General features: G+C 61.0%; 1 protein-coding gene across 1 annotated transcript; it reads left to right on the top strand.

Moving 5' to 3' along the window:
• The first annotated feature begins 3,854 nt into the window (after positions 1-3,854).
• Positions 3,855-13,788, top strand: NXPH4 (neurexophilin 4). Its single transcript, XM_081082994.1, has 2 exons — positions 3,855-3,931; positions 12,265-13,788. Exons 1-2 carry the CDS (start codon positions 3,875-3,877, stop codon positions 13,126-13,128), a joined length of 921 nt encoding a protein of 306 aa, XP_080939120.1. The 5' UTR covers positions 3,855-3,874; the 3' UTR covers positions 13,129-13,788.
• The last annotated feature ends 1,511 nt before the right edge of the window (positions 13,789-15,299 follow it).

Here is a 15,299-nt window from a genome sequence, read left to right as displayed (position 1 = left end):
AGCTGGTGGTGCCGCCTCCCCTTCCTGGTCAAGACACTTTGTCAGGGCTCTCCCTGCGGTCCCCCCTTTACCCTCCCAGCTCCCCGAGGGCTGACTCTGGGGCGGAGAGTCCTTCGCTGCCCCTGTCTGGAGGATTTGGCTCTGGCTGAGGTAGGAAGGGAAGGATGGAGTTTTTTAGTTCTTGGGGCATGCATCCCATGCCCCCAGCCCCCATTCTAGGGGCAACCTTGAGATGGCCATGCTCAGTACCCCTCCCAGACAGGCACCCCATCTCCAGTGCCCCCACATGGCTCCCAGGGCTGGAGACTTTGGTAAACAGTCCCCCAGACTCCCCTCCCCTGGGGAGGAGGTGGGGCCCACCAAGGAAGGGCAAGCGGGCAGCCCCGTTTTGGGGACAGGAACGTTTTAATAATTTTTGCTGAATTCCTTTACAACTAAATAACAGATATTGTTATAAATAAAATTGTAAAAAAGAAAAAAAAAAGACAAAGAAAAGAAAAAAAAATCCACTTGTGTCTACCTATGAGTGTGAGCTTCTGGGAGCTGGGCTGTGCTTTCTTGCTTCAGCCACCAGAGGGAGCCCTGCTCCACGCCATGCTGGAGGCAGGCTTGAGAGTCTGAGTGCCCTTTTCCCTCCTCCACCCGGGCAGTGGCAGGAGGAGGGGGTGACACTGGACTTGACAAGAAAGGTCTGCTTCTCCCGGCGTGTGGCCTTGAGCAGGTGACTTCACCTCTCTTGGCTCTGGGATCCTAACTCCAAGATCTGTTTCTCTGCACCGTCACTTTTATGGGACACCACCACCCCTACCCAAATGATCCCCCACAGTGAGAAGTCCCACCATGAGAAATGAACACACCAGGTTTGCGCGGGGGTTTCCGATCCTTCAGCTGGTCCCATACAGCTCTCTGCCTGAAGGTGCTCTTAAAGCGCTACCATCTCACATGTCATGGAGACCAGCTAATCAGATGCCAAGAGTAGAACCCCGGGTTCAGGAGAAGGGGGTCCTGGAGTGAGAGCAGGGAAAACCAGTGTGCCAGGCCCTGAGGGCCGCCGACAGACCTAGTTTATCCATCAGTTTAGACGTCCCAGGGTGGACAGGAAAGGACAGCTACAATCAAGGGGTCCCCGGTCTACTTCAACCCCTGACCCGAGAAGGGGACGTCTTGCAGGTCACACAGCTTTACACTGAGTCCCACTCTCCCCTCAACAGGAAATATGAGCTTAGGGTGGCTGCAAAGGCCCCTTACCCAACTCCCAAAAGGGAGCGCTGCTTTTCGTTCCCCTTCCTTCTTACCTCTGAGATCTCACCTCCATCCTCGGCCTCCAAGCCACCTCTGAGAGCTTCCGCTGCCCCGTCTCCCCAGAGGGCCAAGGGCAGAGGGATCCTGCTGAGAGAAGGGGCGTCCTTGATCTTTGAGAGGGAGGTTTGTGCACCCATCTGTCCACCAGGTGGCGCCTGTACTCCTGCGGAGCTGCTCATCCTGAAGCCCAGCACAGCCCCCTCCCCAACACACACTAATTATGCACCTGCGGGCGGACCCCAGCCCAGCTTCTCCCTTTCTTCCCAGGGGCTATTCTGCCACACCCCCTCCACCCTCCGCCAGCGGCTCCTCTCCCTCCCCCAGCGCTTCTGCTCCCCCTGCGCCCCGCCTGCTCCCCCACCACACCACCACCAGCCCCACCCCCTCACTCGCTCCCTCTGCCAGCCGTACATCTGGCGCCCCCGGGGAGCCACTGATTCTCTGCCTGTCGCCTCAAGATCCTGGGCAAAGCGAGAGGGGCCCCCAGCTGCGGCTTGGAAGGCACACCCCTCCAGTCAGCATCCTCTCTCTGCCCCCACCCCCAGGAACAGCAAGGAGAGGGTCTAGCAGGAGGGAGAAACGGGTAGAACCAGGGGCAGAGACGATATAGACAGAATGAGAGACGAGATACAGAGATGGAGAAATACAGGGACAGGCAAAGACCCAGAGAAGGGAGGGAGTGGGGGGTGTGTGTGTGTGTGTGTGTGTGGCTGGAGAGAGAAGGGGGCAACCTGAGATTGTAGCAAAAGGAGGATAGATGGGGTGGGTCTGGGCTCCAGAAGATCAAGACCCTGGTGATGGGCATCTGTCCTGGGCACCCAAGGCCATAGTGTGCCCACTGCCCCGCCCACTGTTGCCACACCCCTGGGCTTGAGGCCTGGGCTCAGGATTCTGGTTGGAGCCTTGGAGCCTCTGGCCTGGCCACTCCTGCCCCTTTCTCCTCTCTGTTCCTCTTGCACCCAGATTCCTGCCCCCCCCCCCCCCGGCTGGCTGCCTGCCTCATCTTCTCAGCCTCCCTGATCTTTTGTGTGAGTGTCTGTCACATCCCTATATCTATCTGTTTGTACGCACCGGGCTTGTCTTCTGGACTGGCAGTGCCAGCATACACCTGTGTCCATCTCTGTCCGACGCTTGCCTCTCTGCCAAGGCAAGGAAGCAGGGTAGGCTCTGAACACCTGGGGGGTGTACTTGTCTCTTGGTGCAGCTGCATTTGTCTCTGTGTATGCTCCCAAGTGCGTGTAAGCCAGCGTGTCCCTCTGTGTCCGTGTGCCTCTAGCGTGTTCTGGCCTCTGCATGAATGTGTTTCACTCTGCCTGTGCGCTCACCTCCGTGCTGTGGCCTGCCTCTGTGTGCATGGCTGGGTGTCTGTGTGTGGGTGTCTCAGGGTGTGCGCCTCTGTCTCTTTGCTTGTCTCCATCTCTCTCCTTGTCCCTATCTCTGTTTGTTCCTATCTCTTTGCTTGTCCCTATCTCTAGCTGTCAAGGTGTGGGTCATACCACAACCTCAGCCACAGCATCAGTGCATAGCAACAGCTGACAGCTGAAGACCGGGCTGGAGAGAGAGAGAGAGAGAGAGAGAGAGAGAGAGAGAGAGAGAGAGACCGGGAGGAGGAGGGAGCTGGTGAAGAAACAGCCAAGAGGATAGGGACAGAGACAGGGCTGAGGACAGAGACAGAGGACGGGGACAGAGGACGGGGACAGGGATGGGAGGAGCTGATGGTGAAAGATGGGACAGTGAGAGGCAAGGGATACGGAGATTACACCAATGGGCCCTGCAAGGCGGCGCTGGGGGCTTTCTGCCCAACCCCCACGCAGGGCGCACTGGGGCGCGGGGAGGGGGGTCAGCGGGGGGCGGGGGGTGAGGGGCAAAGGTGAAAGGCCGGTCCCGCCGAGGAGACTGAGATCGCGGAGGTGCCCTGGGGCGGGAGGGCCGGCGGCGGGCGCCGTTTGTCAGCCCTATTGACAGACGTGATGGGGTTTCCGTCCGTGATCAATGATTCTCATCTCCCGGCCGAATGAGCCGCGGGGCGCCCATCCATCCCCGTCAGCGCCGCGCGGCGGCGGCCGCCGGAGGCCCCGCCCGCCTTCACCTCGCCCCGGCCCCGATCTTGCCCCGGGACCCACCTCGGCCCCAGCATCGAGGGATTCAGGTCGTGCCGGGCCCTTTGGGGACACCGTTCGGGAGCCCTGTTCCCGGCCGGGGCACAGACCCAGCCCCTCGGTTCCGGGGCCCGGGGCCCGCCGCCCTCCCAGCCTCGCACCTGCGCCGGGGGCGTGTCCGGGGCGTGTCGAGGTGAAAGTCACCTTCGGTGCCCCCCGCCGGCGGGAGGGGGCGCGCGGGGTGCGGCCGGGATTGGAGCGCTCGGAGCCCCGCCCCCGCCGCCCGCCGCCGAGTCCGACCCAACTTTCTCCCCCGCCCGCGCCCCGCCCCCCGCGCCGCCTCGCTCCCCGCGCTCAGTCCGCGGGCCGCCGCCGCTCCGCCGCCCAGGCAGTCACCCCGGCCGCCGGCCCGGAGCCCCCGCCCTCGGCCCGCTCCCGCCCGGCCCGGCCCGCCCCGCCCGCCGCCCGGGAAGATGCGGCTGCTCCCGGAATGGTTTCTCCTGCTCTTTGGCCCGTGGCTCCTGAAGAAGGTAAGGGCAGGGGGCTGCGACGCGCACCGGGTCCGGGACGCGCAGGTGCCGGAGTGCGAGGGGCTCCTCGGGCGCACCCCACCCCCAGCCCGAGCCTCCCAACTTTGCGCGGCGTGGGGGCGCCGACAGACAGACTCCCCGCCAGGACGGGGCTCTCCGGGGCAAGTTGGCGGGGGTCGGGGGCAGGACGGGGTGGAGGCCCGAGTGGGATCTGGCGGCGCGGGCGGGGGACGCGGCGGGGGAGGGGACGAAGCACGACCCACGAGTGCGCCAGACGGAGCGGGAGTGCGAGACAGACAGACAAGCCGGCAGGGTGTCAGCCTCGCCGCCTGGCCGCGCCAATCCCGCTCGCCACCCTCGCTGTCTGTCCTTCCGCCCTCCGCTCGCGCCTTCGCATTTCTCTCTGCACTTGTCACCATGCCAGTGGGCGCTGTGTTCCGAACCTGCACAGCCCGAGCACACGCGCGCGCACGGACGCACACCGATGCGGCCGAACTTGGCTACAGCCTCCCGGCACATCTCCCGCGGAGACCCCGTCTCCCCTGCACGGCCTCGCGGACACACACCCTCGGTGGCGCCGGCGGATGGGGCAGGGGCTGTCTGGAAGGGAGGGTCTCAGCTCCCGCCCCCCTGCATGCCCCCCTCCCTCAGCTGCCTCTTCCCCGGGCTCCTGGGCGAGGACTCCGAGGCTAAGGGAGCCCCGACTTGACCTGCCTCCCCCTGACTCGGAGGCTTCAGCGGTGTGCGCCTCTGTGCGTGTGGAGTGTGGGGCAGCGTGTGCACTGTGTACACGTGTGGGGGGGCGGCCAGGCGTGGGTGCCTAGGGCTGGGGACCCGGGTGCATGTGTACGCTGGAGTGGTGTGTGGTGCTGGCTTTGAAGGGGTGAGTGCAAGTGCCCGCTTCACAGCGCAGCCATCTGTGCCCCGCCGGGTGTCCCACGGTGGGCACCTAGGCCCTGGTCCCGTCTCCTTCAATCAGCTCCCCTGCCCAAGACTTCTGTCTCCCGCACTCCCACTGTGACCCAGCCACTCTGGGGGCAGGCAGGGGGCTTCCTAAACCCCTACTCCCTGCACCCAACCCCCAGCCCCTGAAGCGTGTGAAGGGGTGTAGTTCTTCCCCCAACACTTGGACCCCCACCTGCTGGGCCAAATCACACTCAGCTGCTCCCAAACCAGCCTGGTGACCTTGAGGGGCTGGAAGGCTGGCCGAGGAGCCCCCTCCACAGAAGCTGCTTCCACTAGCGGGGACTTCGTTTGCACCTGCTGCCCAGCTCTGCCCTTGGAGGACTGCAGGGGGGTCTGTGCCGGTACCCCACTGTTTGTGAAGGCCTGGGGGAGAGTAGGGAGGGATGGTACTCGCCTGCTCCTCATTCCAACTTCCTCCCTCTCCCCTCTCCCCATCACATAAACTCCCCTGTGGACAGATCTGGTTTAATTTCCTTTGCCCCCTGAAGGGGAATGAAACATCTGGTGGAGAGTTGACAGAGAGTAAGCATGCGGGTGTGAGCACGGGGATCTGGCTGAGTGTGTGCGAGCTGCAGCTGCGGGTCTTTGTGTTGGAGTCAGTGGGGAAGTGTGTACCTGCCATTCAGTCCAGCTTATTTGTGTGTGAGGAGGGGGTTACCTGTGTGTACAGACTGTAGGTGTGAGGACAGTTCTCACTGTGCATGGGAAGTGTTTGTGTGCCCGAGTACCGATCTGTGTGTACTTGTGTGCACTTGTGAGTATGGCTTGTGCACACATGTGCACCCCGGGGTGGATCTCCAGTGCACCTGTGTCTGCAGCCTATGTGTGGTCTGTGTGCGTGTCCAGGGTTTGTGAGTGTGGATCTGCGTGTTTGTGGCTTTGAGTGTGGGCATTGGGCTGTAAGCCTCAGGATGAGTTCACGTATCTGAGTGGAGCTTGTGTGTGTGTGCACGCGCGCGGGCAGGGCTGTCTCGGTGCCGGTGCCGGGGCTGGCAGTGGGCTGACACTGGGTAAGAGGCTGTGGGGAGTTTACAGGACAGCTCTTTGGGAAGCCTTAACTGTCCATGCTCACAAGCCGCCTTCCCACCCTGTCCACCTGCCCTGCAGGAGCCTCCTCCTTCCTCTTTGCTCCAGAATCCTGGTCTCCTCTCAGGACCCCGGACTCCTGGCTTCCGCTGACCCTGGGCCCTGCCCTCTGGCCAGGCCTTCGGGATCTTTCTCATGTGGTCCGGTCTCCAGCTCTCCGACTCCTTCTCTCCCTGTCTCTGTCTGCCAAAGCATCTGTCTACTGGGAGAAGCAGCAGGCGATCAATAGTTACTAATCACTAATCACTAATTACTAATTAGCTGGGGGAGGGCAGGGGTGGGGCCCTGGGGGACCTTGCAGCTCTATTCTGCCTGGGGGATGATTAAGCCCAACCGAGTCTCTGAGCCAGCTGGCCCCAGCCACACGTCTCGCCTACCCTCCCGCTCCCATAACCCTCTCTAGCCCCCCAGCTAATCTCTGGCTGGGCCACTTAGGCACGTGCGGCCGAGGCTGGGCCCATCGCTGTGGGTGAGGATTTAGGGGTAATCAGGGCTGCAGCTGGGCCAGGGGCACAGGAGGGGGGGTTGCTGTGACAGCTCCCTTTGGCCTCCCTTCGGCCGAAGCCTGTGAGCATGGGAGGGGTACCCGCTGGAAAGAATTTGGAGGGTCTCAGGTGGGCACAGGGGAGGAGGTGGAGAAGAGGTGAAGTAACTGAGGGACAGAAGCAAGGGAAGGAGGACCCCTAGGGTCAGAGACTGGGTCACTGGGGGGGGTGAGATAGCGTGGAAAGACCAGGCCAGTGGAGAGGGCACCGCAGGGGTCAGAGATGCAGCCTTGGGCAAGGAGATGGGCAACTGTGGACAGAGCCCTGCAACTCCCCACGGGTGGGGTCGAGGAGCCGGCAGGGCAGATAATAGAGAGACGGCGGGTCATGTGGGAGGGGTCCCAGGACTCAAGCGTTTTGGGGAGTAGTGGGGAGTTTCAGGACGTGGGGTGGGAGCGACCTCAGGGCGGGCTGGGGAGCAGGGAGCGCAGCCTGGAGTGCTGGAAATTGGCGAGCCTCCCCCCTCCCTCGCCTCCCCTTTCTCCCCCTCCACCCCGCCCATTCCCCCTCCGGCTCCGGCTTCGGGAAATTACATCCCCGCTCCGCGGCTCCCGCCCCCCCACGCGCGGCGCCCCGAGCCCGCGCCTTTATAGGCACATTTATTGCAATAATAAAGTGAGGCGCGGGGTGGGGGGCGGGGGGCGCCGTTCCCGGGGGGACCGCGCCGGCTCTAGGAAGCAGGGAAATAAAATAAAATAAAATCAAAATTCAGATAACGGTGAGCCTTGCGCTGCAGGCCCAGAGCAGGCGGGCAGGCGGGGCTGAGGGGGAGGGGTACCGGCCCAAGGGCAGAGCCTGTCCCCCCAGCGGCCCCCTCCCACACGCTGTAACACTGTCTGGGAGGAGGTATCTGCACCCCTACCCCTGGCCCCTCCCACAGCCTGCTCCTGCCCTGCTTCCACCTTGTCCTCTGGCTTGGCTCCCACACCTGCCCTCAGCTGTCTCCTCCCTCCCTCCACTCCCCACTGGTCCCGGGTTTCCCTTCCAGCCTCCATCCCCACCCCCACCCCACCCCCTAGGCTTCTGCACCTCCATTTCTGCCCAATAACCATTTCCCATCCCCCATTTCCCTTCCCACCGGCATCCCCATCCTACACCCCGGTCCCTTTCTCACTCCTGCCCTTCCCCAAAGCCCCTCCCTCATCCACCATCCCTGCCCCCATCCTCATTTTGGTTCCCATCCCTTTCCCCTGGTCCCCACCCTCTGGCATCCGGCTCTGCCCAATGCCCACCCACCACTTCTATCTCCTCTTCCTCCCTCTTCCCATCTTCACCCCTGGGCCTACTCTTGTTTCTTCCTCATCACTGTACCCAGTGCCCGGCTTCCAGGTCCACACTCCCAGGGCCCCCCATTTCTGTGCCACTCCTCTCCAGCCTGTCCTGTCCTCCCCACTTCTGCCTTCACTCCTGCCTCCGTCCCTGGGTCCCAGCCAGCTCCCAGCTGCTCCGCCCGCCCTGACTGCAGTGCCCCCGCCTATTTCTAGGTGCAAGGTCTCAGGACACTCTCCCCGCTTCCTCCCCAGCCCAGGCCAGAGCACGCTTCCTTCCCCAGCCACGGGTGCCATCCCTCCCCGTGGGAATCGTAAGCAGCCCTGCCTGACCCACAAAGCAGGAGAAGCAACCCACCAGGCGGGAGGCCCCAGGGAGGCGCACCCTGCAATGCGGCTGGGGGCCAACAGTCTCACCCTCCTGTTCCCAGCGTTCCCACCCCAAAACAGCACAACCCCCCCCCCCCAATGGAGTTTGTTAAGCAGCAAGAGGCAGCCTCAACTCCCCTCCAGTGCGTGGGCTCGCTGCCTGGGGACAAAGCGCTCCTGGCTGGGCTCCCACCCTGCATGGGCCTGGAGGCACCTGGTGACGCGCACCCCCACCCACCCCCACATCCCTGTCTGCCACCAAACACCTCTGCGCACCCCTCCATCCCCACCGGCAGCCCGGCCAGCCTCTCCCCTCCGCAAATGTCACCGCGTTTAATTAGCTTAATTAAACCAGCGCTGGACTGAGGGGGACCCTGCTCGGACAACACCCTGCTCTCATCTTCGCCCTGGGATCTGGACAGAGAGGGGCCCGTCGCCACCCGGCTTCCCCCTCACTCCCACCCACAGCTGGAGACAGACAACCTGAAGGACAGAGGGGACAGGACCACAGAGACATAAACAGGGAGAAAAATAGGGTCATAAAGGAAAATCAGAAACGGTGAGGAAGAGGCTGAGAGACAGAAAAAGAGACGGGGGGGGGGGGGCAGCGAAAGCGGGAGAGCGAGACAGGGAGCGGAGCAGGCGAGCAAGGCCGCCAGAGGGAGGATTTTCTTTTATTTTGTTCCGTGTTCCCATTTCTCGGCTCGCTTCCTCACAGACCCTGGCTCCTCCTTGTCCAAGCCCCCCCCCCCCCCAACTCTTCCCTTTTATCCTGGCTGTCTCCTATGGCCAGTGGGGTGCGGGTGCCCAAAGCCTAGGGATTTGCCAGGATCAGAGAAGCACAGACGTCCATTTGTCTGGGATCAGAGGGGGGGCACCCGGCACCCCCCAACACCCAGCCAAGCCTATCACCCTGTCCAGCCCCCGCCGGGAGGAGTGGCTGGACTGAGCCAGCCCCCCACAGGTCCTGGGCAGGGGGCAGGACCCTGGGTGCTGCTGGGGTGTGCTGGGGGCAGGGGGGAGTTTGAGGGAGCAGGCTTCAGGGACGGATGGAAGTCCCCAGAAAAAATAGTGGTTGGACCCAGAGAGGTGAGAAGATCAGGTGTCAGAGTTCAAATGGCCCCCTCCCCACCCTTCCACTTCCCTCATCGCTTCACACACCCGCCTCCAATGCCCTTTCGAGCTCCAGTTCTGCTCTCTCCAAACCCACTTCCTGGGAGGTCCTTTCCCCCTCCTGCTGTGGCCCAGGACCCCTTTCCCCCAGCCCTTCCCAGGCCCACCCTCAGGGCGTTAGCTGCCAGCTCAAGCACGTCCTTCTGAGTCAATCACTGTTGCGGCCCCCGCACCCCTCACCTGAGCTGGGAGGAGGTATGGAAGGGAGGAGGAGTGTGGGGGGCGATAAATATGTATGACGATCGGGTGGCGGCAGCCGCATTAATAACCCAGGATCGCAGCGCTGCGGGGATGGGGACCAGGCGGAGGAGATTCTAGCCCAGCAGCTTGACTGCCATTCCTGTCCCCGGTGGGCACCTGGTGTATACACACGGGTGTGGACAAACAGAGGGGACACCATGGTGTCAGGTCTCTTTACCTACCCAGAGCTCAGCCAGCAGGGGCCATTAATATACATCTCACAATGCACCCCCGGGATCAGGGAGAGCACACTTGTCTTATCACTGTGGAGGCACTGACACACACCCTCTAGGAGGAGCTTGACACATGGACACCGGATGATAGGAACTCACACAGGACAAGTGTGAGCACACACGGCCAGCCCAGGTCACACAGATGCACATACCACAGAGTGATGCACAGCCTCAGCCTCCTTCAGATGAACACACACAGCCAACCAGGTACACATGCAGCCCAAGCACACATACCACCCAGGTACACATACAGAGCTGCCACACACTGACATAACAAACATTCAGCCACCACAAGCAGGCAGACACACATACACACACACATACAGTCACCAGGGCACACACATAACCACCATGCACAGCCACCCTAGGCAGACACACCCCCATCACCATAGCTACACACACAGACACACAGGCACAGGCATCACTCCAGGTAGACAGGCAATACAACCATCCTAGGCTAACAGAAACACAACCACACCAGACTGACACATGCAGTACTCCCTCCCCAATCTGAACACACACGCAGTGAGGGCCACCCTAACAGCCACAGCTAGCACAGTCTGACTGACACACTCTGACATGTACAGCTCCTCTCCCTCCCACTCCCCTGGCTGGAGCGGCATCTCCATATTTCTTCCTCTCGCTCTGACCGACTGTCTCCTTCGCTCCCGGCCACCCCTGCCCCCCCCCACCAGATAATTGATGGCCCAGGCCTGGCCCCACCGCTCCCGCCTCTCGATCTATCTTGTACTCGAGCCCTCGCTGTCTCCCAGATCGCTGCCACCTGAGACACAAGGAGACGGGTGGGGGCGGGCCAGGGCGGCTCCTCCTGCCGATCCATCCGAGTCCCCTGGAAGCACCACCAGGCAGCCTCCTCCACTGAGCAGGAGCGCTGGAGGCAGGCGGGGGGAGATGTACCCCAGTAGCCCACAAGCCTTACTGACTCCCCATTGCTCTCCCTAGCTCTACTGGTTTCCCATGCTCCTCCCCACAAGGGAGCAGAGGATGAGGCGGGGTGAGCATCTGGAGGTCTTCACCTCTTTCTTGATGCTGGATGTTGACAATGGTCATGGCCTCACTTGCCTGAGTCGACTCCTCCCTGGCTCATTACTCAGAACCAGCAATTTTCAGCCGATGTGCCACTGCACTCTGGTATGCCGCAAGAATTTTTAAAACATGCAATACTTGACTATTTAGACAGGGGCTTTGACCTCCTCTTTCCCCCAGTGGTTCTCAACCTTCTGGCCCTTTAAATACAGTTCCTCATGTGACCCAACCATAAAATTATTTTCATTGCTACTTCATAACTGTAATGTTGCTACTGTTATGAATCATAATGTAAATATCTGATATGCAGGATGGTCTTAGGTGACCCCTGTGAAAGGGTCGTTCGACCGCCAAAGGGGTCACGACCCACAGGTTGAGAATTGCTGCCTTAGATTGTCAAGTTAAAAAATGACAATGCCCAACAATAGTTGTCTGGTATGGATGAATAAAAAATATACCTTTTTTTTTTTTTTTTTTTTACCAGATTGGCCAAGAAGTATAATTTTTGGTGTGCTGGAGAATTTTAGGAATTAGCTTATGGGTGCCATGAGATGAAAAAGGTTGAAAATCGCTGCTCTGAACCAACCAGGCTCCCGGCTGGAGGAGACGGAGTCCCTGTCCCCATATGCAAACCCACACTGGCTTGGGCTTTTCCAGCCGCATCGGAGGTCTGGAAGAGCATGAGGGTTCTCGGTATCATCTCAGATGTAGAGACTGAGGCCTACCTGGGTGAAGTGATTTGGCCAAGCCACACAGCTTGAAAGGGCTGCAGATCCACCCCAACACACACTCCCGGACCCACAGGCTGTGGGCTGCTGGATTCCATTTGGTCTCCTGGTGGCTTTGCTGGCATGGTGAAGGCCTCGGTTGGGTGGCCATGGGTAGGGTGGCCAGGGACAACTCCAGCATCTCTTATTTTTTTAAAAAACATATTTTTTTAAAATATATTTTATTGATTTTTTACAGAGAGGAAGGGAGAGAGATAGAGAGTTAGAAACATCGATGAGAGAGAAACATCGATCAGCTGCCTCCTGCACATCTCCTACTGGGGATGTGCCCGCAACCCAGGTACATGCCCTTGACCGGAATCGAACCTGGGACCTTTCAGTCCGCAGGCCGACGCTCTATCCACTGAGCCAAACCGGTTTCGGCAAAAAACATATTTTTATTGATTTCAGAGAGGAAGGGAGAGGGAGAGAGAGATGGAAACATCAATGATGAGAGAGGATCATTGATCAGCTGCCTCCTGCACGCCCCCTACTGGGGATTGAGCCTGCAACTCAGGCATGTGCCCTTGACCTGAATGGAACCCGGGACTTTTCAGTCCACAGCCCGACGTTCTATCCACTGAACCAAACCGGCTAGGGCTCCAGCATCTCTTTTTCTTCCTCTTTTTTTGTCCACAGACCGTCAGTGCCCAGATACCGGAGTCCGGGAGGCCGCAGTACATGGAGCTGCGCCCCGCAGCGGCCGGAGGGGGCGCCCCTGTGCAGCAGCTCCAGGCGCCGAAGTCTTCCGACGGCCTGGGCGCCGCCCGCGCCTGGAGCTGGGCCTGGCCCGCTAACCACACCGGGGCCCTGGCCCGGGTGGGGGCGGTGGGGGCGCTGCCCGTGCAGCGCACCAAGAGGAAGCCGTCTATCAAAGCGGCCCGCGCCAAGAAGATCTTCGGCTGGGGGGACTTCTACTTCCGAGTGCACACCCTCAAGTTCTCGCTGCTGGTGACGGGCAAGATCGTCGACCACGTGAACGGGACCTTCAGCGTGTACTTCCGCCACAACTCCTCCAGCCTGGGCAACCTCAGCGTCAGCATCGTGCCTCCGTCCAAGCGCGTGGAGTTCGGGGGCGTCTGGCTGCCCGGCCCCGCCCCCCACCCTCTGCAGTCGACGCTGGCCTTGGAGGGGGTCCTCCCCCGGCTGGGGCCCCCTTTGGGCTTAGCTGCTGCTGGGGCGGGGCTCGGAGGCAGCCTCGGGGGCGCTCTGGCCGGCCCGCTCGGGGGAGCGCTGGGCGTGCCCGGGGCCAAGGAGTCGCGCGCTTTCAATTGCCACGTGGAGTACGAGAAGACGAACCGCGCGCGCAAGCACCGCCCGTGCCTGTACGACCCGTCGCAGGTGTGCTTCACCGAGCACACGCAGAGTCAGGCCGCCTGGCTCTGCGCCAAGCCCTTCAAAGTCATCTGCATCTTCGTCTCCTTCCTCAGCTTTGACTATAAACTGGTGCAGAAGGTGTGCCCAGACTACAACTTCCAGAGCGAGCACCCCTACTTCGGATAGTGCGCCCCGCCCTCGCCCCAGCCCTGAGCTTCCCGCCAGGCCCCAGCCTCCCTAAGTGAGACTCCTCCCCGCGACCCGCAACTCCTGTGGCCCCGTGCACCCTTCCATTCTGGGGGGCGAGAGGAACAGCCCTCCTGGGGACGCTCAGCTGGCCCGGGTCCCCTTTCCCTGATGGGGAGTGCCTTTGAGGCCCCCCTCAGCTGCACCCCAAAGTGAAGGAACAAGAGCGCAGCCCCAGGAAAGGCGGCCCCAGCGCCCCCATGTCCACACTGGGTCCCCTTCACGTCCCAGCGCTGGGCTCACACTCCCTCTGCCCTCGGCTGTAATAGCGCCTGGCCTGGTCCCCTCATCCCACCCTGACCTCACCCCCAGGCTCTTGTTGTTCTGCTCCACCCTGTCCCCGTGTAAAGGACTGTAAAGATGTACGTGTGTAAGCCGCCCCCCCTCCCCCGCGCCTGCCCCCCGCCGGCTCCTCTTTCTCCAACGCCCCCAGTTCGGGGAGTGGAAGCAGACGCCTGGGCCTCGGCGATGACTCCGGCCCCTGCCCTCTGCCTGCCTCCTCCCCGGCCCTGCAGCCCTGCTCCACCCGCCCCTCCCGGCTGCTTCCTCTCGGTGATATTTTTTCTACTCCAAAACAAAATAAAGTGAAATCCAACACGAGTTTCCGTGAGGCCTTTGTAGGGAAGGGGTGTGTGTGGATTTGAATGTGTGGCAGACGCCGGGCCAGGCCCCCTCCCCCTCTACCCCGTGGCTCAGGGGGAACTGAGGCAAATATTGATGGAGCTGGCACCTTGGAGGTCATCCAAAACCAGATCACACAGAGATGAGGTCGACCCCTGGTGTCGGAGCCCTGCCGGAGGTGGGGATTTTCCTCCCAGAGGGGCAGAGCGAAACGGCCGCAGCTGTAGGATGAGCACTGAGCCTGAGAGGGGACTCCTAGCGGGCTATTTGGGACGATTTGAAGGAGGAGGTATAAGAGCCTTGAATTCCCATTCAAGGAGATGCTGGGACTTCGTAAGCAGAGCGCTGACAACCTGCTAAGCTCCGTGGGGCTGGCGGGAGGCGGCCCGTGGGGGGGAGGGGAACGGTGTTTGCGGCATCTGGAGTCATCGATCTTCCTTTTCCTTCCTAATTTCGTGGGCGCTGAGTTTGCAGACGGATGAGGGAGAGAGGGAGTGAAGCCTGCGACGAGGGCGTGGGGGAAGGGACAAGAGAGTCCGGAGAGTGGGGCTTCGTTGCCACTGCAAGCCGCTAGCAAACAAGGCCCCTTCAGCCAGCTGCCCACCTTCTCCACCCCCGCCTCCAGCTCCACCTTCAGCTCCCACTTGCAGCCGCGGCTGCTAATTTTATCCGCCCCCTACCCTGGCCTGGGCGTTAATTGGCTGCGGCTTCGTTAGCAGTTCTCAAGCTCAGCCGTCACCCCCTCCCCTGGGGACCCCAGAAGGGGGCTAGGAGGGGGTACAGACAAGCTGCGGCACAGAACGGCGCCTCCTCTTCAGCCTTCCTTTGCCTTTAGTCCTGGGTCCAGTGTTCTCCAGGGGATTGCCCACTGGCTCCAGCGGGAAACTGAGTCAAAGGCGCGTTTGACCCAGACATTCCTGGGACTGAGAAGTCGGTAAGGGTAAGGGGAAAAATAAATATCGGATGGATGGGTGAATGGATGGGTAGGTGTGGAAAGGAAGAGAGAGAGATGGGAAGTGGTTCTGGGTCAGAGAACGGAGGAAGGAGAAGAACTCAGTGGACTCCTAACACAGGCCTATTGCTGGTGAGACCTGAGAACGCTTGGAGCAGGAGTGGGAGGGAATGAGGTAGAGCTAGGGGCGGGTGGGTTGGGGTGGGGGGGGGGGGGGGCTTCTGAGGCCTGGTGTAAGAATCTAGTGAGAATGGTTGGAATTAGCAAGCTAATCCATCTGGGCCCTAGTTTCCTCGTTTGTAAAGCAATAATAAAATAGTATGTGATTTTGCATACGAACTTGCTTTGTGGTGGATTGTCCTCCCCTCTCTGACAAGGTCATCCTCTCCTCCTCCTCCTCCCACTCTTTTCTTCAGACATCTGGACTTGTGGGAGCAGAGTGAGGTGCCCCTGCCTGGAATTGCACTTGTTGCATTTTTTTCACTTCTTGATGTCCCAGCAGTCAGTAATCTATTCTTATATCTCCAGGGCCATGGCA

Source organism: Myotis nattereri (genome assembly GCF_964212035.1).
Source record: "Myotis nattereri genome assembly, chromosome: 2".
Taxonomy (NCBI): Eukaryota; Metazoa; Chordata; class Mammalia; order Chiroptera; family Vespertilionidae; genus Myotis; species Myotis nattereri.
This window is presented reverse-complemented; position numbering and strand designations above follow the sequence as displayed.